At 41.2% G+C, this 27,500-nt stretch overlaps 1 protein-coding gene across 19 annotated transcripts in view; it reads right to left on the bottom strand.

The window, feature by feature from the left end:
* LOC143019668 (protein tweety-like) overlaps positions 1-27,500 on the bottom strand; it is a 475,005-nt gene that overhangs the window by 40,230 nt on the left and 407,275 nt on the right. For 18 of the 19 annotated variants that reach the window (XR_012965847.1, XR_012965846.1, XR_012965848.1 and 15 more), the window contains one exon: positions 2,134-2,479. Coding sequence is in view for 15 of the 19 variants with exons in the window: in XM_076175580.1 (XP_076031695.1) it covers positions 2,134-2,259 (126 nt within the window). In the remaining 4 variants the exon portion in view is untranslated. Of the gene's footprint in view, positions 1-2,133; positions 2,480-17,599; positions 17,725-27,500 lie in introns of all 19 variants that reach the window. The other variant, XM_076175583.1, reaches the window with a different exon arrangement.

The following is a 27,500-nucleotide window of genomic DNA, read 5'->3' as shown; positions in this document are numbered from 1 at the left end:
AGAAACACATTTTTCTTTTACACAATAATAGTAATAATAATAAATAATAATAATAATAATAATAATAATAATAATAATAATAATAATAATAATAATAATAAATAAAATAAATAAAAAATTAAATGAAAAAATAAAATAAGTAAAAAAAAATTGAGAATAGAATAAAAAAATAATAAATAAAATAAAGAAACAAAAATAAAATAAATAAAAATGAAAATAAAAATAAATAAAAATAAAATAAATGAACAAAAACAAAATAAATAAATAAAAATAAAAATAAAACAAATAAAAATAAAAGATAAGATAAAAAATAATATAGATAGAAAATAAATAACAAAGTAAAATAAATAACAAAGTAAAATAAATAAGAATAAAATAAATAAACAAAAATAGAAAAAAAAAAAAACCTGTATTCACAAATTCACTCGGAGCGAGGAAGCACTTCCTCTTCGGCCAACCACGCTGACGACCCTTTCTTCACACAAGGAAGAGTCTCCTGACGATGTTTTATTCAAACGGAGGAACCTTAATCGATACTGCTTAAGGAGGCGTAGCTCTGAGACCAGGGGGCGCTAAATTAGCTCCCCATCACCCCACCCCTTATATGGAAATACGTGTTGGGGGTGGGGGGGGGGGAGCTCCCTCCCTCCAAGGAGTGATTCTGACCCTTGGGTGAAGTTAACAACCCTGTACACTATAGAAAGCTTTATGACGTCTTTTCCTCATAATTTCATATATATATATATATATATATATATATATATTTATATATACATATATATTTTTTCTATTAAATAATACAGCATACTCAGCACTGGAAATCTTCTTCCTTAAACTTTCTATCCTTCTCGCTATTTTCCTTTCTGTAGGAGGAAGGGAGAACACAATATCACCAAATGGAACCATAGTGATTTTGGAAATAAAAACAAATTCATTACTTACAACGTTTCGCCTATGCTTTAGGCATCTTCTGGTAATTTTAATTTTTAAATCTACAAATCATGATCATATATACAATGTATACAAAATGAACTAGGATAGGTACTTTTGGTTTAATTTCTTCTTGGCGCCCCGTGGGATGCCCCGAACAGCTCCAGGGTTCCACACATATTTAATTGTATATTAATTGCTGGTAGGTGATTCTTTATTAATACAGCTTCCATACATTTTAATTTTCTCTTATTGGTGTTCTTTGCTAAAATCGATGTATTACTATTCAAAACTTCCCGCGAAATATTCATCTTATGAATTTTAGAAATGTGCGATTTTATTGCACCATTCTGCATATGAAAAGTAAGCCTTTGAGACAAAGTTTGAGTTGTGTGTCCAATGTACTCGTCCTTTGTTGAAAGGGCATGAGTATTTGTACACAACGTAACTTTGTTTTGAAATATCTTTTTCTCCTGATAAGTTGTTTTTCATGATAAGTGATGCAGTTCTGGGGCTACGATAGAAAGGAAAATAGCGAGAAGGATAGAAAGTTTAAGGAAGAAGATTTCCAGTGCTGAGTATGCTGTATTATTTAATAGAAAATGTCTCCAAGAAAACCTGCTCCCTAAATTTACATATATATATATATATATATATCTATATATATGTATATATATATATATATATATATATATATATATATATATATATATATATATATATTCTCATCTTTTCAACATTAATTTCACTTTAATTCCATATCATCATGGTCGAGACTGAAGAGGAGCTCGATGGAAGCGTATGCAGAAACTGATACATGGTCAAGCTAAGGACTCGAACCCAGCCCAGAAGTAACAAATGAACAGTGACTTAGACCACTGCGCTATCAAGAGAGATGTGGTTGAAAAGATGAAAACCTGTACAATGAGGATCATTCAGTATGTGTAATATATATATATATATATATATAAATATATATATAATATATATATATATATACATACATATATATATATACATACATACGTATATATATATATATATATGTATATATGTATATCTATTATGTATATATATATATATATATATATATATATATATATATATATATATATATAGTAAGGGTCACCTAAGGACCAAACACTGAGATACATCTACTCGTCCACCCGCACTCATCGAAGAGTAACGTTGCAGGACACCCACCTCCTGGTACACAGAAGACGTCGGCTCAAACTTGGCCCCGACCTGATGCAAGGTCAGGTTGATGTGTGGAGTTCGGTGGAACCACTCCACCCAGAAGACCTGGAGGATCTTCTTAGAAGCCTCCATGGTACCCTCTCACGTCCTGGTGCTGGAGGGAGTGATGTGGATGACTGGTTTCCGTCTGGTGGATGCTGGGAAGCAACCACCAGTACGCAAGGTGGAGCACCAGGTATTGGTGTCTTGTGGGCTAGTGGTGGCGGTGGTGGGTAGTGGTGGTGGCAACAGTGGTGAATATGGTGGCTCTTGCCACAGCAACGCCTGAGCACCTCACTCAACGCCAACCATTCTGTGGAAGAAAAGAAAACATCGTTGAATTGTTGATGGGCTTTAGTACGTTCTTCGTGCATGTTCCTCGAGGTAGTTGATTTTATGTGAAATATGTAATGTGGTAATTTTACGCGGTATAGTTAATAACACATAGGCACACACACAAATTATACGTACAGTATGTTATGTACACACATACACACACACACACACACACACACACACACACACATATTACATATATATATATATATATATATATATATATATATATATATATATATATATATATATATATATATATACTGTCGAAAAACGGCAGCAGATGAGTTAAGAGTAAAAAAACACATTCATTTACATGTATATAAATATATTTGCAGGACATATCGAAGTCATATAGCACATAGTGCAAAGGTGTGTTCAAGTCACCCTTAAGCGTTGTTCTAAGAACAAATGAAAATACATTAGCAGCTATTGTACATCGGTCTTTTTCACACTAGGTTAAACGATGTGTATTGTCTTCCAGTACTAAGCTTTAACTGTTCCAGAATGCAACAGATGTCCTGATCCATGGACTGTTTCTCTTGAAGTTCAATTGACCTCATTGTGTTCACAGCAAATCGCCAACAAAGAGTCGCCGCGTGGAACTTTCATGAGTAATGATGATGTTGATGATGATGACGGAAGTAACGTGGAAATGAATGGAGGTGGAGTAATGATGGGTACAGGTGATATATAATTTATGGTTGTTGGGGGAGTTCTTGGTGGTGGTGGTGGAGGGGGTTGTGGTGGTGATGGTGGAGATTCTATATTTTGAAGTGGCTTTGGTGATGACTAAGATGTTGGTCGTAACAGTGACAATGACAATGACGATGATGATGACGATAATAATATTGATGACAACGACACCAACGGCAATGTTGATGCTAATAAAGTTATTGTTGATGACGTGGTGGTGGTGGTGGTGATGGTGGTGGTGGTGGTGGTGGTGGTGGTGGTGGTGGTGGTGGTGGTGGTGGTGGTGGTGGTGGTGGTGGTAGTGGTGGTGGCGGTGGTGGTGGTGGTGGTGGTGGTGGTGGTGGTGGTGGTGGTGGCCGCTGAGTGGTCCCATGCCCTAAGTCGTTAACATTTATTGCGCGTTTGGCTACGGAGTTCTCCCCGTCGAACTCGCTGGACACCTCGTCTGGGATAACGATGTACTGGGGTGCCGGATTATCGAAGTACCAAATCAGACGGTTACCACAGTACCGTAGTACCAAATGGCCGGGTGATGGAGGTACTACATCAGGTTGATACTGACGCTTCCTCCTCTTCCTCCTCCTCCTCCTCTTCCTCCTTCAGGCCATCAGAGGTAAATGAATAAGCTGATTTCGTAAGAGCGGCAAGAATCTACAAAGCTCCCGCCACAATCTCTTACAACAGCAAACCCAACACAACACATCACAACACATCACACAAATGTTGTCCAGAGTGAGGAATAGTGCACACCACACATTTTCATCTTTACACCACACCATGAAAGTTCAACACCACACCATCGTAATGATGAATCATGCCACCTTCCTGTAGCTACTTCATCACGGTGTCACATCACCACAGTCTTCACACAGCTAACACATCACGTAACACCACACTATCCAATGGCCAAGACAACATAGTAGCACACCGTGCTAGTACATACACGTCATATAGTCTGAGCAACCACAGTACCACACCACCACCACAACCACAACCACACTTTGCCACCGCCTGGGAAGCAACATTGCCCCTTTAATTCACGATCTCTCTACCGATTGCTCCTTAGGTTCTCTACCTCTCTCTTTCTCTCTCTCTCTCTCCTCTCTCTCTCTCTCTCTCTCTCCTCTCTCTCTCACCACCACCACACTCATCACCATAACCCCAGCCTCTTTTCCCCACAGCAATTTCAGGACCAAATCATCACAGTCACATCACTTTCACAACCGCGTACATAGTCGTAACGCAGACTCACCACAAACATAACTCGATGTCAGTCATCACACGTTATCGTAACACGGACTCATAACCCAAATGTGTAGCTCATACGTCATCACCAGTCATTCATCATTCATCACACGAGCAAAACTGTTGCATTCATCACTTCATCACTCATCACACGTCATCACCTACCTCGTCAGCAAAACCGCACATCGGTAGAATGAACAGCTTACTCATCACTAAACGTCACTTGCGTCATCACTAAAACTATCATCACTACCATTCATTACAATCATCACCCAATCATCACCCCCAGTCACAGTATTTCGTACCATCAATAAGTCTAAACTTCATTACAATTCTATCACCAAAAATGGTGTTCATCACCAGTGTTATAGTCGGTTCAATTGAACTTGACGAAAATTCTATTGGCTGATTTTGTTGAACATTTGTTCTATAGTTCTTTCTTATTATAGTTATTACTATTACTGTTATTAGTGCTATTATTATCGTGACAATATTATGGCTTTTACTATCATTATCATCGTTACTATTACTGTTATTAGTGCTACTGTTATCGTGACTTAATATTATTATTGCTTTTACTATTATTATCATAATTACTACTAGTAAATGCTGCTGCTACTACTACTACTATCACTTCTACTACTACTACTAATTATTATTATTATCACTATTATCATCATCATCATCATCATCATTATTATTATTATTATTATTTATTATTATTATTATTTCTCCCTTATGCTACAATGTCCCCCAATTTCGACAAGAATGGTTAAATGACTGATTTTTCGTTTTCTATTGAATCTTTTGTGAGCGTGAAAGGTCGAGTGGACAAGGACGCCCGCGTCTGAAAGGGACACGCCAGGGCGAGGTGGTTCGAATCCCAGAGTCAGCACGTTGGGTCAGTAAAGGTAGACTGTCTAACATCTCCGTGGTCGAACAAAGGATAGCATGCCTAGCTACCTCGTAGTGCGAGTACTGGTTTGATAAATAAAATATATAAATAGAATAAATGAATAAATAAATATAGATAAATAAGTGAACAGGTGAACAAAGAAATAAATGTATAAGTGAATATATAAATATATGAATAAATGCAATATATTGATAAATATATAAATAATATATAAATGAATAAATGCAGTATATGGATAAATTTGAACAAAATGAAGATAATTTTTAATTTCCAAACCCAACAAAACCAAGAAACCTCGTTGTACAGGTCACGTTTCAAAGGTTGAAAATGAATAAAACGAATCAATAAATACATAGATAAATAGATAAATAAATAAGTAGACAAAGCTTCGCCAACTTAAAATAAACGGATGTATCGACGCTTGGTCGATTATATCTATTTCATTTATTTATTATTTATATCATAATTTTTATTTATCTATTTATAATTATTATATTTTTCTTCTCATCCGACCTAGTTATGGACCAAAAGGTCTCCTGTCGGCATGCTTCTCCTCCTTTGTAAGGGGTCTTACTTTCAAAACCTAAAAGCCTTTCGTCACCACCGCTACCACCACCACCAACACCATCTCCACCACCACCACAACCATCACCACATCAGCAAGGTCACGCCTTGAAGAATTCGTTTTCTGCAGCATTCGTGTACCATAATTAATTTCTGTATTAATAATTGTCCCCCCGCTGGGACTATGCCTTATGGAAATATATCTTTATTAATACTTTTATGTTCTACATATCAATATGTAAATATCTAAAAATATTTGTAGTAATATTCTTTATAATTAGAATTGTAATTTGTAATCTAAATTATTCATTCACCACTACCACAACCAACAAAATTCTCACCACTACCACCACCAATCTCGTCATTACCATAAATATCACCATCCCTATCACCACACTGACCACCGTTAGGGGTACCATACTCACCATATCAGCTGGCTTCCTTCAATCCAACTCCCCAGCCCCCCACGAGGGAAGAGGCGGGGGAGGGGGGAGGGGAGAAGGGGAAGGGGGAAGGTGTAGGAAGGGAGAGAAAGGGGGAGGGGGACGGGGGAGACGGGAGGGGGAAGGAGGAAGGGGGAGGGGAAGGGAGTGAAGGAAGGGGGTGGAGGAAGGGGGAGGAGGAAGTGGGGAGGAGGAAGGGGGTGGAGGAAGGGGGAAGGAGGAAAGGAGAAAAGGGGAGGGGAGGAAGGGGGAAAGGGGGAGGGGAGAGAGGGGAAAGGGAGAGGGGAGAGGGGGAAGGGTCACAGAGCGGGGTTCTCAGAAATCCGTCCAGGTCTCCAATCCAAAGCTCCCCCTGGAGCGGCCTAGGGCCTTCCGGCCTTCCTTGGCCTTCTGGTACAGACCTTCCTCCAGGTCCTTCCTGACGTAGCCCTCTCTCAACCTCGAAGCCCACGATCTCCCTTCAGTATCTTATCCCAGCTTCCAGCCGTTCCTCTCTTCTCTCTTCCAGCGCCTCTCTCTTCCCTTTCCTTCAAAAACTCCTATTCCAGACCTCTCTCTCCTTTTCCTTCTCCTTACCTTTCCTTTCTCTCTCACACTGCCTTCTCTCTTCTTCCTTTTCTCCCTCCTCCCTCTCCTTCCTCCTTCTCTCTCACTCCTTCTCTCTCCTTCCCTTCCCCCTCCCTCTCCTCCCCTCCCTCTCTTTCTTCCTCTCTCCTCCCTCCCAATCCTCTCTCCTTCTCCTTCTCTCCTCCCCCACTCCTTCCTTCTTTCTCCTCCCTCCCACTCCTCTCTCTCTCCTGCCTTCCCCTCCTCTCACCCTTATCTAACACCAACATGCCCCTCTTCTATGCCCCTTTTCCCCCTTTCGCAGTCCTATCTCCCAAGTATATATATATATATATATTTCTATATTCTAGCCCTCCCCTACAACCCCCCATAACGCCCCATAGCCTTCCTCCTGATATATACCCCCCATGTTCCCCTCCCCCCTTTTCCTCCCCTCTTGGGCATCTCGCATCATATCCCCCAATCCTTAACTCCCAACCACTTACCACCCTCTTAGTCTCCCCCCCCACAAGTTCTATACAATTAATACTTTAATGACCTAATTAACATCCCCTACGGACCACAGTCACGCAGAATTATCTAATGATTCGAGACTACGCTTCACTGATGAAAAGAAAACAGAATACAGAAACACCGGTGAGAAATGCAGTGACACTTTTGTAAATCCCAAACTAACACCACAGTCGGACGAAAAAAAGAGTTGAGTTAGCGAAAACTATATATTTCGATTGCTAACTGCAACCCTCTTCAATAGTACGAGTGATGTATGTATGTACTAACTTCCTTTCCTGTATACAAGGAAATGAGCTTCTCGCTCACCAGAAAATGTGACGAAACCAATTACGAACCCTCCTCCCCCCCACCCCGGACCTTCCCTACATCATTCATTCATAAATTTCTCCCCAAATTCCCCCCTCCCCCCTACGTCATCTTGTTCTCCCCCCACCTTTCACACCAAGTTCACTGTTGGACTAGGCCTGTCAGTAAACAACACAACGACGACGACGACGACGACGATGATGATGATGATGATGATGATGATGATAGTGGTGATGATGGTGGTGATGATGATGATGATGATGATGATGATGATGATGATGATGATGATGATAGTGGTGATGATGGTGGTGATGATGATGATGATGATGATGATGATAATGATGATGATGATGATGGTGATAGAGGTGATGATGATGATGATGACGACGATCTATTTATTTATATACCAAGGGCTTTTTCCCCCTTAAAAGGGAGGTAGCCAACTCAAAAGGCAAGGACCCACTCCCACCCATTCCACTCCCATCCACCCCCCTTTCCCCCCTCTCATCTTAGCTCCTCATGGATGACGGGTCATCCCTGTATCCCCCGCCCACTGCCCTGAGTCAGATGCAATGCAGCAAGACACAGTACATCCACAGCAAGGCCGCTTCACTTAATCGGCGACCTACCCCCTCTCCGTCTCCTCATGCAGAAAAAGAAAAAACGGAGAGAAATCCCTTCGGGCTGCGTCAAAATATCCTTCACACATAACTACTTCCTACCCCCTCCCTTACTTTCATCACAATATCATCTATAAACAGCCATTCTCCATTCACCCCTATCTGCCTCCTCTCTTTCTTGCTCAACAGACATTCCCCTCTTGCTCAATGCCACTTCACCCCATCCACCCATCTCATCCTCGGTCGCCCTCTCATGTTCACTCCTTCCACCTCTGCCTTCCACACCTCTTTTACTAATCTTTCTTCACTCATTCTTTCGATCTGTCCAAATCATCCCAATACTCTATCATCAGCCTTATCTCCCATCTCCTTTTCCACTCCCACTCTCCTCCTCACCTCCTCGTTTATCACTCTATCCAATCTTGTAACCCTTACCAATAATGATGATGGTGATAACAATAATAACAACAATAACAACAACAATAACAGTAATAACAATAACCAAATTCATCCACCACCTCTCAACAGAGCTCTCATTTTCAAAGTTAGCCTCGCAAGGGGCACCAAAAAAGTCAAGGAGGGAAAAAAAAAAAATAGAATAAATACACTCTTCTGTTGGTGGCGTTTTCGATTTATCTGACGAGAAAACTCCAGTGAGTTCGTGAGACGCGACCTTTTCCTACGGAATCCGCCGTGAGAGTCAATGATAAGATTATGGCGAGTCCAGTTTACTCCACAAAGGATGCGGAGCTCAAAGCTAATCGGAAACGGGAAGCGTTGGGGAGGAAAGGGAAGGGGAGGGGAGGAAAGGGAAGGGGAGGAGAGGAGAGGAGAGGAGAGGAGAGGGGGAGGGGGAGGGGAGGGGGAGAGGAAAGGAGAGGGCAGGGTACGGGAGGGGAGGTGAGGGGAGGGGAGGGGAAGAGAGGGGAGGGGAGGGGAAGAGAGGGGAGGGGAGGGGGAGGGGATTGGAGGAAAGGAGAGGGGAGGGGAGGGGGGAGAGGATAGGAGAGGGCAGGGTAACGGGTGGGGAGAGGAGGGGAGGGGAAGGGAGGGGATAGAGAAAGAGAAGGGAGGGAAGGGAGATGGTAGAGAAGGAGAGGGGAGGAGTGAGAAGGGGAGAGCTGGGTATGGCAGATGAGGGGAGGGGAGGGGAGGGAAAGGGAGGAAGAGAGAAGGGGAGGGAAACGAGGGAAGGGAAGGATAGGAAAGGGAAGGAAGAGGGAAAGGAAGGGAGAAAGAGGCAAGGAGAGGGAATGGAATAGAAGGAGAGGAAAGGGAAGGGAATGGAAGGGAAGGAGAGGGAATGAAATGGAAGAAGAGGGAAGGAGAGGTAAGGAAAGGGAGGAAGAGGGAAGGGAAGGGAGGCAAAGGGAAGGAGAGAGAAAGGAAGGGAAGTGAAGGGAAAAGGAGGGGTAGGAAAGGGAGAAGAGAGGAGAGGAGGGGATGGGGGAGGAGAGGAGGGGAAGAAGAGAATTCATGTGGAGGAGAGGAACTGACAGAGATGAAGAGTCGAAGTGTCTGGAAAATCGAACTCACTCGAAGTAGTTTTGTTTCTTCATTGTAGTTTCATCCTTATGCACAAGTGCAATAGAGGCGACCAGACGTCCGTACCTTGGCTCGCATGGTGATCTCTTCAATGGAAGAACGAACTAAGGAGCCATAACCTCCGTTTTCTTTTTGTTGATGTCAATAACAACGACGCGTCGGGGCAAAACTCAAACGACTAAATTTTTCTTGTTATTTTCTATTCTGGTTGACAATAGGTGTTCCTTTTTTATTAAAATGTGAATTATCTATTCCTCAGATTAAAATATTTACGCTATACGAAGTATAGATTTTTTCTGGGAAAAAGAATCCCAGAAGTCGTCGATCTTTCTTGGCTTCGCATCTTTCCCGCCAAAATATGGCGTCACAAAATACGACGACTGGATTATCTATTTTTTTCATGATAGATTTGTGACGATGTGGAAAGTATGGCTTGCAATTTTTTGCCGCAAAAATGTCTTTTCTGGATGCATCGTCTCGGTTTCTTTTGTATCTTGGTTTCAAGAACAATTTCTTTTTCGACCTATTCAAATGATTCTGTAAAAAATATAATAATAATAATAATAATAATAATAATAATAATAATAATAATAATAATAATAATAATAATAATAATAATAATAATAATAATGAAAACAAAAAAATAAGTATAATAATTAGTCTAATAATAATATCAATAATACTAATACTAATAATAGTAAATAATAATATCTGCAAATAATAATGATAATAACAAATAATAATAATTTAAAAAATCATAACCTTTAACAATAATAAACAATAATAAATATATTAATAATAGTAACAATAATACCAATAATATGAAAATAATAATAATAACATATATATAAATGCATAAACAAATAAAATAGATCAACAAAATTTACTCGGAGGAGAATGCTACCGAAAAGAAAACATTTACACAACGGTGGACCCAAAAATATAAATCCAGTGAATTATGATTTTACAGAAAGAGAGAACAGAAGGGAAAAGGAGAAGAAATGGTGAATGGAAAAAGTGGAAAACTAATTTTCATAGTCAGCCACCTCGCTTTGCAGTTAAAGTTTTATTTAATAAATAAATAAATAGATAAACGGATTAACAAGAAAATATATGAATAAAAGCTAATTGAATAAGAAAATGCATAAACAAATATATAAATCAACAGATAAGTCATAAATAAATAATAATAAATTGATAAATAAACTAAGAAACAGAGAAAAAAATGAGTAAAATAATTCTTAGTCTCCTTAGAATTCTTACAGGCTGTAATGTGGATCTTCAACACGGGGTAAAAATCACTATTTTCATTCATACAATTCTTGATTAAATTCTGAGCCAGAGAAAGATTATCGACATTTTTCAAACTCAAGTAACGTTATTCGTTCTCGTGAATCTGATATACATCAATTGTCATTAATCTTTTCACTTGTTTGATAATTGTATTCTGTTGTCAAATTACGCTTTAATTAGGTAACAAAATTGAATTTGTTCCATTCGGGAAATGCACGCAGCATTTGATATCGTAATTGTTCAATAAGAAGACAATTTCTGCGTTTCGGTATCAATGTTATGAAACGTTTTGGTAAAAATAGGTTGAATCATCTTACAATATTTAAGAGATTGGGCTGTATAACTTTGACCATTGCGATATTGAGGTACAGTTAAACACACAAGGCCCTTTTAACCTGCTAGGTCGTAATATATTCCCCCTACTGGACGTCATTTGTGTGCAGGTCCCTCTTTGGTGGTTCATTTGACGCTACGCAACATCTCGACTTACGAATATTCGACTTACGAATATTTAACTTACGAATATTCGACTTACGAATATCCAACTTACGGATATTTGACTTACAAATATTCGACTTACGAATATTCGACTTACGAATATTCGACTTACGAATATTCGACTTACGAATATTCGACTTACGAATATTCGACTTACGAGTATTCGACTTATGAATATTTGACTTACGGATATTCAACTTACGAATATTCGACTAACAAATATTCGACTTACGAATATTCGACTTACAAATATTCAACTTAAGAATATTCGACTTACGGATATTCGACTTACGAATATTTGACTTACAAATATTCGACTTACGAATATTCGACTTACGAGTATTCAACTTACGAATATTCGACTTACGAGTATTCGACTTACGAATATTCGACTTACGAATATTCGACTTACGAATATTCGACTTACGAGTATTCGACTTACGAATGACTGAACGGGCACAATTTTTCCACCCTACATCACGTTGGGTGACCTTTATACATTCCCTTCCTCCCCCACATCACCCCTTCACTTCTTCCCTTCCCTTTCTCCCGTCCATCATCCACCTTTTCTCTCCCCTCTTCCTCTTCCTCCTCCTCCTCTTCCTCCTTCTCCTCCTCCTACATTTCTCCTTTCCAGTTGTTCCTTTCCCTCTTTCACCTCCTCAACTTCGTATTCTCTCCCTTCCCTTCCACCCTACTCCCTTCCCTAAATTCCTTTTCCTTTCTATTTGCCTCCCTCTCTAACGAAAGGCAAATAAATATCCAAACAGACGAACGAAGAACGAAATGAATGAATGAATATATAAAACAAACAAATAAGCTGAATAATTCGAATTGGTGAACAAGAACGTTCAAAGATATGAACGAGTGAGAGTGAGAGGGTTATGGAGTCTAGAGCTAAGGAGCGGGCAAATGCATAATAATATATGATTTGTATGCAGAAAGAAGATGGCACATCGTCCAGCTTTCCAGACTTTTAGTTTCTCATGGAAACAGTCCAATTCTTCCTTAACTAGGTGGCATGAAGGAGGAGGAGGAAGAAGAAGGTGAAGAAGAAGGTGAAGAAGAAGGTGAAGAAGAAGGTGAAGAAGGTTGAAGAAGAGGAAAAAGAAGAAGAAGAAGGTGAAGAAGGTGAAGAAGGTGAAGAAGAAGAAGGTGAAGAAGAAGCAGAAGAAGAAGATGAAGAAGCAGAAGAAGAAGAAGGTGAAGAAGCAGAAGAAGGTGAAGAAGAAAAAGAAGAAGAAGAAGAAGAAGAAGAAGAAGAAAAAGAAGAAGAAAGGGAGAAAGAAAGAGATGAAGAAAAAGAGGAGGAAGAAGAAGATTTATTTTACGTTCCCTCCACCATTTTATTTATTTCTTTATTCATTTTCTTACCAAGAATAAAGAGAATGTTTGCCTTGTAGCAGCTGATCACCTCCTGGCGTATGCTCCTCACGTTCTTTGATTACGTTCTTAACTTTTCTAGTTCCTACCGTTCTTCCTAGACACTACTTCCTCAAACAACGGATCCCAGTGCCACACCCTTACCATCTTACATGACACCAATTGATTTTATTCGAATGATCTAGGGACCCACACACAAATGGGGTCGTGGTGGATCAAATCATCTTCAGTGAGAGGTCCACCGGTCATGAGGTGGAGAGAGCTGAAGTGGATTAAGACATATGGGACATATCTTTGCAGTGATGGTGTTAATGTATGTATAAATCATGGATTGGGGTTGTGAAAGTCTATTACACACATGGAGGTGGAAGCACATTACACACACACACACACACACACACACACACACACACACACACACACACACACACACATTCATTTGATAATTTTTATGACAGTCGCATGTAGGATTCGAACCCACTGCTTTCGGCCACACGCAAGATTACCTTCACAGAGCCTTAACATATACATACACACAGTGGTAGAGTGGTAGAGTTCCCGGCCGCCACTACGGAGGTCTGGGTTCGAATACCGCCCAGGCCTGAAATAATTTCAGTATCGATGCGCTGCGAGTTGTTACTCCAACTCTCTTGGACGGGGAGTCGGGTGTGTGTGTGTACATGTAAGGTCACAGCAATACCCATAGACCGGTCATATATGAGCTCTGGGCTCTCTGCCGAGAGGGAGATAGCTGTCGATCACGAGTCCAACATGAGATCCAAGACCAAGGTGAATCTCACACACACACACACACACACACACACACACACACACACACACGTGCACACACATACACATGCATTCATTGTGCCTCCATTGAAGCAGTTGAGATAATTTGCATTTCCTCCATTCATTATGCATGGGCCGGGCCAAGAGCCGCAACGGAGACCCAAGTGGAGTTCGAGAGTTCGGCAGTGAGTTCGCAAGTTCGGGAGTTCGGGTAGTCGATCCTCCCTCCTGAGCTCAAGGGGGGAGGGGGGAGAGGGAGGGGGGGAGGTGAGTGAGTGTGTAGAGTAGGGGGAAAGGGGAGAGAAATGAGAGGAGTGAGGGTAGGATGAGGATGAAGATGATGAAAATGAGCATAAATATAAAGATGAAGATGACGATGATGATGATTAGAAGGAGGAGGAGTAGGATGATGATGATTAGGAGGAGGAGGAGGAGGAGTAGGAGGAGGAGGAGGAGGAGGAGGAAGGGGAAGAGGCGGTAGGGAAGGAGGAGGAGGAAAAGGAGGTGGAGGATGAGGAAGAGGAGGTGGAAGAAGAGGAGGAGAATTAGATTCCATCCTCTGAAGACGAGGAGCCCCGAAAGAGGACGACTTCGAGACTGAAGGGGGAAGAAGACAAAGGACATGCGTGTCACAATGAATAATAAATAGCGCAAGAAGAGGAAGAATGCAACACACATCCGCACACACAAACACGCACGCAATCGCACACACATACACACACACGACTCGGTGGCGCGGTTGGTAGAGCACTGGACTGCGAAGTACGGGGGTGCTCGCAGTACCTGGTTCGAATCCTGCCCAGGGCCGAAATTATTTCGGTATCGCTGCGCTTCGAGTCGTTACTCCAACTCTCGTGGACGGGGAGTTGGGTGTGTGTGTGCGTGTAAGGTCACAGCATTACCCATAGATCGGTCATACGAGCTCTGAGCTCTCTTCCGGGAGGGAAATAGCTGTCGATCACGAGTCCAACCAGTGATCCAAAAGACCAAGGTGAATCACACACACATACACACACACAAGCTTCTGCCATAAGTAATATATTCTAAAAGGACCGAAAATCCTATCTAGTCCATTAATATCTAGGATCACAATTATTACTTCAGATGTACGTTTCACAGCAGGCAAAACTGCTTTCAAAAAGTCAAAAATCTGAAAAAGAAAGAAAGGAAAACCGTCACTCAGCAAGAACATGAAAAACCTTTTATGTACACTTCAGAAGTATCTTGCTAAACAAATATTTCATAGACACAGGGCAAGAAGGGTCCTTACAGCGCCTGTTTTCGACTTTCGAGTTCTTAAAAACAAAGTTCCGGAGTTTTTTTTATCCAGGAACCATGTCTGTTTTTTTTTTCTTTCTTTCTTTCTTTCTTTCTTTCTCGAACTCGAGGTTCCTCCGGTTCTGCAATGGTCGATCTCATTTCTCGAAGAGTCTAACGACCACTGCCTCTGGAGGGGAAATGGCCAAACCTACTCCAACACGAGGCCTATTAACATTTATATTATGTTTTACCCCTTCGAGAATGCCATAAAGGCACTCAGTATCTCCCCACCCCCCAAAAAAAAGAAACAAGAACATCTGAAACGAGATCGATGTTGCTAAAAACGCACAAAGAAGACGACGAGGAAATTCAGGCTTGTTAAGCTGTGGATGTATCCGAAGACTAGAGAGAATCTTCCGACGATCATCTTGATTAATGCATGCAAAGTGTCGGTCTTAGAACCCCTGCCATCTTATTCCCTCAGGTTCCTCCCTCCCCCCTTCCCCCCTCCCCCTCCATGGCAACACTGCCACCAATACTCCTCCTTCCAGCGTTAGTGACAACAGCCTCTTCCATCATCATGTATGACAAAAAAAAAAAAAAAAAAAAAAAATGAGGCGCTGCATGCAGTATCATCTATCAACTGCATAAAGTCTACCAGTCAATATTTTAGATTCTCTACTGACAACCCCTACGGACCAGAGGCATGCTCCTTGTACCCCCATCACTCACGATCGATTCAGGGTATATCAAATCTAACGTTTCTCACGACGTCAACTCTATTGGGTATGTCAGCCACGCTGACAGCCGTGACGAACCTATGCTGAGGCATTTTAACTTTAGATATGACACAAACAAATGTGTAGGTGCTTACAGACATACATGCATTTATATATTTGTGTGCATATAGGCTTACATACACATGTACACAAATGCATACGTATACACACACACACACACACACACACACCTATATACTGTATATATACAGTCAACATACACTCAGTGTATATGCAGTATACATGTACATCTACATGCACACACACGTATACATATACATATATACACACACTATTTACAGAGCATACACGTAGGTTTCTGTGAATACCGATCTCTCTCTTTCAGTCATTCCACTTCGTTGTCTTCTTCGTCAGATTGTTCTTCTCGAGTTCTCGAAAACGACCTCGGACGTCGAGAGAGACACTTTCCCCGAAGAGCCGAGAACGAAGAGAAGGACAGAAACGATGACTTCGATTTTTCTTAAGAAGAAGAAAAAAAAAAAAAATGGCGGACCAAGTCTCCACAATGGTAATGAAGACAATAGCGCTGAATTCTTCTTCTCTCTCCCTCTCTCTCCTCTCTCTCTTCTCTCTACCTTCGTCCTCTTTCACTCCCGCCCAGCGTAAAAAGTGAAGATTCAAAAGTTTGCAAAAGAGCGTGTTGGGTCAAAGTGATGGAAATTTTCGGGAAATCTGGCGCAGAAAATATATTCATTGCCAGAAGAAACGGCGATTCACAGTCTAAGTGATTCTTGAGAAAATGAATGAGCGAGAGTGAGAAAAAGAGACAGAGACAGAGGGGCAGAGAGACAAAGAGAGAGAGAGAGAGAGAGAGAGAGATAGATAGATAGAGAGAGAGAGAGAGTGTATGTCTTAGCTTGAATCCGAGTGTCATGTTCGATCCCATCCAGTGCAAAGACGCTCTTATACATACATATATACATATATATGTACATATACATATATTTATACATATACACACATATTATATACAGTATATTATATATATATATATATATATATATATATATATATATATATATATATATATATATATATATGCTTGCTTACTGCTTAAAGCTGTCCGTCGATTTCGACGATGACGTCACTCCATGCGAAGGAGTTGAAAGATGAAAGAAATTCAGCGTTGATGGGTCTTGCGGTGGCTGACGAGTCCAATGCGGGCGGCACATACACGTCCACAGATGTCACACACGTACTCTCCACCTGGGAGAGCTGGACACACACACACACGCACACACACATATGTATTTTTGTGTCATTATGACATTTAGAAATAAACTCTCCTGCTGGGATTCGAACCCTGGCCTGAGAGGCTTGCTTTTATAAGACGAAGGCCGTGGTAGCACGATGGTACGGCCTTCGTCTTATAAAAACAAGTCGCTCTGGCGAGGGTTCGAATCCCAGTAGGAGAGTTTATATATATATATATATATATATATATATATATATATATATATATATATATATATATATATATATATATTCTGACTCTCGTCAGGCGATTTTATTCAACTAAGGACCCCGTTTTATTCAAGGTACGATCGCAGAGCTGAATCAAATCTTCTGGCTTCATCCATAATAATAACAAAAAAAAAGTTAATCTCTCTAACAAAGGAGTTTCCAAGTCAGACGTCGAGACTCAAAGAGACGAAGTACCTGGTGGTCGTTGGATTCAAGACTGAGATGACAAAGTCCTCTTGGAAGCCCCGGAAGGAAAGAGCCAATCGTCTCTCGACCAATCAGGAAACGACACCAGATCAGGGAATCGTAACGAGACACACCTGAAACAAAAGAAAAACGATTATTAATATAAATAATTTTCGATGAGGTTTCAGGAGTAATATCAAGGGGTGAACATGTCTGCTGGGGCACAGTACTCTACATACATACACACACACACACACACACACACACACACACACACACACACACACACACACACACATTATATAGATATACATATATCATATATATATATATATATATATATATATATATTCTTTTTTTTTTTTTCTTTTTTTTTTTTAGAAAAAAATATTGATGATTTGGTCTTACGTCATGGCCTGACATGTTTCGGGTCCGGGGGCGATGCCTGACAATAGGACTTTTGGTCCTGGGGGGATTCGAACCCTTTTCGTATGATCTCCCTAACGATCAGGGTTAGCGCTAGGCGACGTCATTGGAGCGAAGGAGAAGGTTTGTGTGATTTAGTTAATGAAATCTTTAGGCGTGGTCCAGAATAAAACGCAAAACGGGATGGACTTAGATATGATGATATGGTTTAACATTACAAACTCCCCCCTCTCGGAAGGCTAGGGCGGTGCCCCTCACAGAGGAGGACTTTGTAGCGTGGAATTTAATGAACCATTCCCTTGGTTCAACTTCGCCGGTGGTAGGGTTCGAACCGCCATTCCCTCGACCTTCGCAGCAAAAACGACGTCCTAACCCGCTCGGCCAGAGCTTCCAGATAAAAAAAAAAAAAAAAAAAAAAAATCGGGTTTCTCTTCTTCGACTGAGAGATATATTTCACCGATCACGTGATCATCCCTGAGAGAGGAGTGACATATTTCGCACCCCTGGGGGATGAAACTCGGGACCCGAATAAAGGTCACCATCGACAGAGAACCGCTCCAGTTCGCCCCCTCTCCAGCTGAATAGAACCACCTGGGCAGAAGAAACACGCGTGTCCACGTGTTGAAAGGCTCCAATTTAGATAACGACCCTCGCCCGTCCGTCAGGATGACCTGGAACGACCTCGCCCGTCCGTCAGGTTGACCTCGACCTCCAACGAACTGTCTTAACACAAACACATTCTTTCGTGTCAATAAGGTTGGCAATGGCAGAGAATTGCAACGTGAAATCAAACCTTACATCTTTGTATTCAGGGCAAACTGGAAGGCTACATATATATGCGTGTGTGTGTGTGTGTGTGTGTGTGTGTGTGTGTGTGTGTGTGTGTGTGTGTGTGTGTGTGTGTGTGTGTGTGTGTGTGTGTGTGTGTGTGTGTTTAAGACAGATTGAACATTTTAGAAGCTCTGCCAAGGGATTCGAACCCCGACCTGTGCGTACTAGCGTCTTGGCTTCGTGATTATGCATGCACAGGTCAGGGTTCGAATCCCTTGGCAGAGCTTCTAAAGATATATATGTATACATACATATATATATATATATATATATATACATATATATATATACATATATATACATATATATATATATATATATGTATATATATATAAAACGTCATGTCTGGTTCATTTATCTCCTATATTCTCCATCCAGGAGTGTAACCACGTGTACTGGCATTCGGTTCCCGGACCAATCAGGCATCTCAACGAATCCTTTCGTGTTTGAGGGTCAGTTTTGTGCAGGTGGCTGTTGCCGACTTTCAGGGTTCCTAAATAATCTGGCTGCCGCCAGGCGATTTTATTCAACTTCAGGGAACCGCTATCATAGCCAGATGTTCAAACAACACCGATCAATCACTCTGGCTGCAGGTGAGCTTGTGTTGAACAACAGAAACATTTGTAAAATGAAAATCTCGGTCAGGGCAGTTGTGCCCGCCTTGTATAGAATCATATAAAACGAATAAACAAATACATAAATAAATGAATAAATGAATGAATAAATAAAATCACAGATCCGAATTACCACCGAAATTTATCTTCCGCCACTACATGCCGACAGGAGACCTTTGGGTCTATAACTAGGTCGGATGCCAAAAAATAAATAAATAAATAAATAAATAAATAAATAAATGAATAAAAAATAAAATAATAATGATAATGATAATAATAATGATTATAATAATAATGATAAATAAATAAAAAATATAATAATACAATTAATAATAAATAAGATACGTGAATAGATAAATAGCTAAAGTTAAATAATAAAACCAACAGGTAAATAGTAAAAACAATAAGTTGACAGATAAATAATAATATTATTTTTTTCGTTCATAACGTTATGCGTAAGGTTGCTAACACAAGGACAGACAAGTGAGCACGACCGAAAACATAACCACCTTGTCAAGGGTAAAAATTACAAAAACAGCGATGAAATCTGACACTCGGAGGAGATCTGTGTAATATGTTGGGGCAAGCCTTAATGTACCTTTGGATATGAGGCTTTGAATGACGCTCATATTCATCAATCCTATGAAAAGAGTAGAAAGAGGAGGAGGAAAAGGAGAAAAAGGAGGAGGATGAAGAAGAGGAAGAAGAAAAGGAAGAGAAGAAAAAGAAGGGAAGAAGGAGGAAGAGGAGAAAGAAAGGAGAAGGTGAAGAAGGAAAATGAGGAAAAGGAAGTGGAGGAAAAGGAAGAGAAGAAAGTAGACGAAAGAGAGGAGTAAGAGAAGGAGTAAGAGGAGGAAGAGGAGGAAGAGAAGTGAGAAGTAGAGGAAGAAGAGGAAGAAAAAGAAGAAGAGGAGGAGTAAGAGGAGAAAGAAGAGGAGTAAGAAGTAGAGGAAGAAGAGGAAGAAAAAGAAGAAGAGGAGTAAGAGGAGAAAAAAGGAGAAGAGGAAGAGGAGAAGTAAGAGGAGAAAGAAGAGTAAGAGGGGGAAGAGGAGGAGGAAGAAGAGGAAGGAGGAGAAAGAGAAGAGGAGTAAGAGGAGGAAGAGGGGAAGAAGAGTAAGAGGAGGATGAGGAGAAAGAGGAGTAAAAGGAGGAAGAAGAAGAGGAAGAGGAGGTGGTAGCTAAGTAAGGCCGAGCAGCCATCCATGTTTGGATCGTCCATAGAAAACACTTGGTGACGTCACGGCCGAGGGAGCTTCGTTCTTCGAAAAAAAAAAAAAAATATCGCACCTGCCCCCTTCCTCCCTCCCCCCATTGTCACGGAAACAATTGCCTTTAGCGTCAGCCCCACTTTCGACGTGGGGCAACATCTTTGGGGGGGAAGGAGAGGAGAGGGGGAGAGGGAGGGGGAGGTGATCTTTTGATTGTAGAAAGGTGCACGAGATTACCCACAAGGACAGAAACGCTGGTAAACTACAGTCCATAACAACAACAATAACAACAATCCCTTCCCTTTCAGCTCATCCACGTTACGTTAATATACCTTTCAACAGAGAAGCATAAATCAGTAAATTGTGTCTGTCAAGGGGACTTCGATAAATAGTCTCCACTGAGACTTTGGATCTTTAGATGAATTTGTTCTTCTTCATCCAATGTTGGAGAAGAACAAAGTTCTGTTAAGAACGTGTTCTTCCCCCTCCCCTCCCCTCCTCCTGCTCTTCCTCCTCCTCCTCCTTCTTTTTCTGCTTCTTCTTCTTCCTCTGTTTTTTCTTCTTCTGCTTCTCCCTCTTCTTCTTTTTCTGCCTTTGCCTCCTCCTCCTCCTCTTCTTCTTCTTCTTATATTTCTTCTTCTGCTTCTGTTTCTTCTTCTGTTTCTTCTTTTCCTGCTTCTTCTTCTGCTTCTTCCTCTTTTTTTTCTGATTCTTCCTCTTCTCTTGATTCTCCTTCTCTTTTTCTCCTTCTCCTTCTGTCACAAGCACATGCTCTCCAAATTAGTTGACCAGCGATGGACAAGATAGGCTCCGACGCGACGCGAAGGACCTGGAGACGGGAATAGTTCGAGACGCGAATACCGAGACGCAGAGTAGATGAGACGAACTGTCATGTAACAAGGGGAAACGGACAATACCCCCAACGGACAAAACCCCAATCGGTGAAAACTGTTAGGTTAGATCAGGTTACGTTAGGTTAGGTTAGGTTAGGTTAGGTCAGGTTAGGTTAGGTTAAGTTAGGTTAGGTTACGTTAGGTTAAGTTAGGTTAGGTTACGTTAGGTTAGGTTATGTCCTCTCCCCAATTTTCCTTTTGGAGTTTTGTCTGCTATGTAGAGTGTGGTTTTGTCCGACGGGGTTTTGTCATGTGTTCTGTGGCAAGGGGGATCTTTAGTAAAATTGAAGACATACACATGCACACACACACACACACACGCACACACACACACACACATACACACTTACAGAACTCCTTTACAAGTTTGAAAGCGGGGTACACCGTGTGAATTTGGATATGGGTTTTTTAACTTTTCCTATTTCATACTCAGTATTTTGTAATGCATTTGTGTCTTCCTTGTCCAATGTTATTAATTTGTCACAATGCCTCACCTTATATATACATACATACATATATATATATGTGTGTGTGTGTGTGTGTGTATTCACCTTGGTCTTTGGATCACGTGTTGGACTCGTGATCGACAGCTATTTCCCTCCCGGAAGAGAGCTCAGAGCTCGTATGACCGATCTATAGGTAATGCTATGACCTTTCACACACACACACACACCCAACTCCCCGCCCACGAGTCAGAGTAACGACCCGAAGCGCAGCGATATCGAAATAATTTCGGCCCTGGGCAGGATTCGAACCATGTACTGCGAGCACCATCGTACTTCCCAGTCCAGCGCTCTACCAACCGCGCTACCGAGTCGCGCGCGCGTGTGTGTGTGTGTTGTGTGTGTGTGTGTGTGTGTGTGTGTGTGTGTGTGTGTGTGTGTGTGTGTGTGTGTGTGTGTGTGTGTGTGTGTGTGTGTGTGTGTGTGTGTGTGTGTTTGCCTTGCCTGTTGTCATGTAATTCCATACACCTGAAGGAAACACCTTCACAGCGAAGAGAGTTAAGAAACTTCCTCTTATCTGTTACAAGTTGTTTACGCGAGTAAATCTCCCCCAAGTTGGTGTGAATAGAAGCAAGGAACCTCTGCGTGTTCCCAGTAATGAGGTCAAGACACGAACGACGTCGCGAAGACGAAGGCGAAGACACAACGTCGACGTGCAAGAAGTACTGTTCCGTTCCCTTCAATATGGCGATGTGACTTATCGATTTTCGTCCGACAAAAGACGGGCGATTTTATGAGGGGCCGCGTTCTGGGCCGAAAGGGGGTCTCGATCGAGTGTGTCTTTTCAGAATGGGGGGCGGGTGTCACCTTCCTCAAAGGAATAAGATAATTTGTTACTTGAACAAAAAGGAAAAAGAATAAGCAAAGTAGGTCGTTATGGAGTGTGTTTCAAATTTCGTGGCGGTTAAGATGGGGGACGGAGTGTTGTTGTTGTTGTTGTTGTTGGTGGTGGTGGTGGTGGTGGTGGTGGTGGTGGCAGTGTCGGTGGTGGTAGTGGTAATGATGGTGGTGGCAGTGGTAATGGTAATGATACTGGTAACGATTTTGGCAATGGTATTCGGAAGGGCACTTTTAATTGTATTGGTAATTGTACTGGTAAAGGTATTGGTAATGGTATTGGTACTGGCACTGGTAATTGTAACTGCAATGATAATGACTGTAAACGCGGTGGTAACTGAGGTAACATTAGTAACAGAAGCGATTCCAATGTATTTAGTAGTAGTGTTGGACTTGTGATCGACAGCTATTTCCCTCCCGGAAGAGAGCTCAAAGCTCAAATATGACCGAGCTATGGGTAATGTTGTCACCTTACACATACACACACACCCAACTCCCTGTCCACGAGTTGGAGTAACGACTCGCAGCGCAGCGATACTAAAATTATTTCAGGCCTGGGCGGGATTCGAACTTAGACCGCTGTAGCAGTGGTTGCCAGAAACGTGTGTGTGTGTGTGTGTGTGTGTGTGTGTGTGTGTGTGTGTATTTTACCTAGTTGTATTTACCTAGTTTATTTACTTAGTTGTATTTACCTAGTTGTATTTTACGGGAAGAGAGCTATGCTCGCAGTGACCCGCTTTTATATCTTTCAATGTGTGTGTGTGTGTGTGTGTGTGTGTGTGTGTGTGTGTGTGTGTGTGTGTGTGTGTGTGTGTGTGTGTGTGTGTGTGTGTGTGTGTGTGTGTTGAAGCTGCAGACGACCTTGCTCTTCCTCTTGACAGTGGAAGAGAATGACGTCATTCTTCATTCCACCTCCTCCACCCCCTCCACCGCCACCACTCTCCCCCATCACGACCACAAAAGCCAATACGAGGATAAATCACATTCCACCCACAGGAAGGTCGGGCTGGGAACACTGGTCTGGAGCTACACCATCAACAACACCAAAAACAACAACAATAACCCAACCACAACTACCACAACCCATCATCATCACTATCATCACCAACACCATCATCACCTACAACAACAGCAACGAAACAACGACAGCATAAAAAACAACAACACCACCATTACCATTACCACCACCAACAACAACAACAAAACAATGACAGCAACATATACAACACCACCCTGTAGGTAAACAAAAGAGGGAACGGCGACATGAGAGTCCTTCAGCCTCACGCAGACACTGTCACCGTTGCCGTGTTTCGTATCTGAGCCGAAGAGCGGAGACAGACGCCTCAACGGACGGCTGCCCTTGGTGCATATACACTTGTCGGCTTCAACGTGGAGTCCGCACTTCCAACATGGACTCCTACTAGGGATCCAACGAGCTTTAAAACTGAGGTAGTTAACAAAATATATAAATCTCAGTTGGATACCAGACAATTAGACAAGTTTTCGTCGAATGCCTGGTGATTTTATTCAGTGTTGATGTGGCCATACGGAGGTTAAGCAACAGTGATTCATAAGTGTAAGGTTCATGAAAAAAAAATTAAACTTGTCCATGCAGACTGCTTGAACAGGGAATTCTTTCACTTGAATATAACCTGCGTGATAGCTTCCTGGTGATTTCATTCAGTGTTGAAGTGGCCATACGGAGGTTAAACAACAGTAATTCATAAGCGTAAGGTTCATGGGAAATTTTCGACTTGTTCATGCAGACTGCTTGCACAGGGAATCCTTTCACTTGAATATAACCTGCACGATAGCTACCTGTACAGCGACAGCCTGTAATCGGAACAGACTCTTCAGGGGCAGTGTACACTATGACCAGGCAAGATCGGCGCGCCCTGCACAGTGAGGGTGTGGGAGGGGGTGGGTGGGAGTTCTTGCATGAAAAGTACACGCACGCACGCATGCAAGGGGAGTGTGTTTGCATGCACGGCTTCAACACAAGGAGCTGAAGTTGGTGCAAAGAGCAACGTTTGCACAGTGCAAAGGCCCGCTTGGCTGAACATGAGCAACAAGCTGGGCACCAAGGACTCGAAAAGTTTCTGGGCACAAGAAGAGACCTAGCAATAAAGGCTATCTTCCTATACGGTCCTGGTGTAATTTGATCCTTGTTGGGAGACTTGGCACGGCACAAAAGTGCTCGAGAGGTCTCACAGAACCAATGGGCTGGAGATATGGAGATCTTTCGGGAGACTCTGCCACAGGAAGGAAGAGGTTCTGAAACACTACGAAACCGTAGAGGGAAAGAAGAAAGGATTACGATTATTCAAAGACATGGAAGGCGTCTTGGAAAAAAAAATACGAATGAAGATTAAAACTTGCAAACCCGGCTCGAACCATCATGGTGAGGTCCATAGGCTGTACCATTCCCTAAGGGACAGACTGGCGATCCTGCAGTGCAACCTCATGACTGAGCACCCTCACTTTCGGATAATACTGGTTGGGGTGGCAGTGGCAGAGGGAGGCCATAGGGCACTTGAATATTGTTATCTTTCTGTTGACCCCTAACCTTCCCAATTTCCACATAGAACAAGGCGATTTTATTCAGCTTTGTAAAAAGACACAGACAGACAGACAAACAGAGAGACAGAGAAGGAGGAGAAGGAGAGAGAGAGAGAGAGATAGAGAGAGAGAGAGAGAGGAGAAAGAGAGAGATTCTTGTACCTCATATATAAGGGTTCTACAGGCATTAGACGGGGTTTAAGGCTGGAAAATGCTGGAAAAATGTGGAGGATTCTGAACACTGGCTCATGGAGCGCATTGCCCTGAAATAATGATAAGAAAGGGAAGCCCAGGCTTTCTTAATGGAAATGAAAATGAACACAACAGGTCTGATGGAGATGATGCACCTGTAGCAATTGAAGAAATTGCATGGAGAAAATGATTTACTATTATTATTATATTATTATTAGTATTAGTCGTTATCATCATTACTATTTTAATCTATCTTTTTATTTATTTATTTTCTTGCCGCTAAGGGAAAGGTATAAAGTCCATGTGTAGGAAATGCTACAATCAACAAAATATTAACTTTGAGAATGACGTGTGTTAGGTTAGGTTAGATTAAGTTAGGCTAGGTTAGGTTGAGTTAGGTTAAATTAAGTTGAGTTAGGTTTGGATATGTTATTTCGGGTTTAGTTAGGTTCACTATTATCATTGCTATTTTAATTTATCTTTTTATTTATTTATTTTCTTGCTGCTAAAGGAAAAGTATAAAGTCCTTGTTTAGAAAATGCTACGATAAACAAAACGACGTGAGGAAATGTCACCCTCATCATTTCACACATCTCCACCCGTGAAAATGATGAATCATAAATCAGTCTTCCGTGACAGTTGACAAGATATATTCAGTCATGGAAGCTCTGAATTAATAATAATTCCAACGAGAATGGACAGGTCAAATGTTACGGGCTGTTATCACGAATGATATATTCATAATCTCCAACTTACAGCTCACACATTATGGAGCTGTAATTTACATTAACCTACAGTTGGTATTTTTTAATATATATATATATATATATATAATATATAAAATATATATATATATATGTATATATAATATATATACATTATATATATATATATATATATATATATATATATATATATATATATATATAATTTCATGGAAACCATTGAGACTACGTCATCGGAAGAAATATAATGGGACTGGACGAGAAGGAAAAAAAAAGTTTGAATTGAATAGAAACATTTTGAATGAAACGACATTCTTTGGAAATTGCTGACTAGATGCAGTGAATGTTGGAAGAATGAGGCAAGAGAGAGAAACCAGATTGATGGATACAAGAAGGGTGGCTGGAGGATCCAAGGGAACAATGAATCCAAAGAAAATGTCCAAGCAAGGATAAGATTGGATAAGAGAACGTATGATTACAAGAAACGAAGAAGGATTGCTGTTCAAAGGGAGTTATCAGCGGACGCTGAGAACAGCACACTCAAATATACTGACAACGGAGAAAGATGGGAATAATCTGGTTGAAGAATAAGACAAGATAAGGAAATAATAAAAATGAGAGGACTGTCTTTCTTGGATGGTTTGGAGAGGTAGGGACCATTGTGATCGTATAGAGAGTGAAAGCAAAACAGACACAGAAAAGAAACGAAGAAATATGGTTGGAAAACACTTCAAGAAAACAATAACGTGATAAGCAGGGTTGCCATACGTACGATAATTATCGTACATATACAATTATTTGACCCTCTTTACGATGTACGATAGTGTTCATCATTACCGTACAGTTTGTACGATACTTTTGTGTATTTCGTACGATTTGTACGATAATATTCGATGTTTATTAAATAGTTGTACGATAATATTGTGTTCAGAATCTGGCAACCCTGGTGACAGGTTAGTGTGAGAGAAGTTGAAGAACGAACAAAGAAGATGAACGATAAACGAAATAAAATGAAACAACATGAAACAAAATTAAATAAAATAACAAAAAGAGGGAGATGATGGCCACTATGACAGGCGCAAAGGTAACTAGAAGTGGTTTATTTCATCATTCTAGTCTATT

This window comes from Oratosquilla oratoria, chromosome 37 (assembly GCF_046742065.1).
Source record: "Oratosquilla oratoria isolate Oo_2021 chromosome 37, ASM4674206v1, whole genome shotgun sequence".
Lineage (NCBI taxonomy): Eukaryota > Metazoa > Arthropoda > Malacostraca > Stomatopoda > Squillidae > Oratosquilla > Oratosquilla oratoria.
The sequence above is the reverse complement of the archived record's forward strand: the minus strand, read 5'-3'. Positions and strand labels throughout refer to the sequence as shown.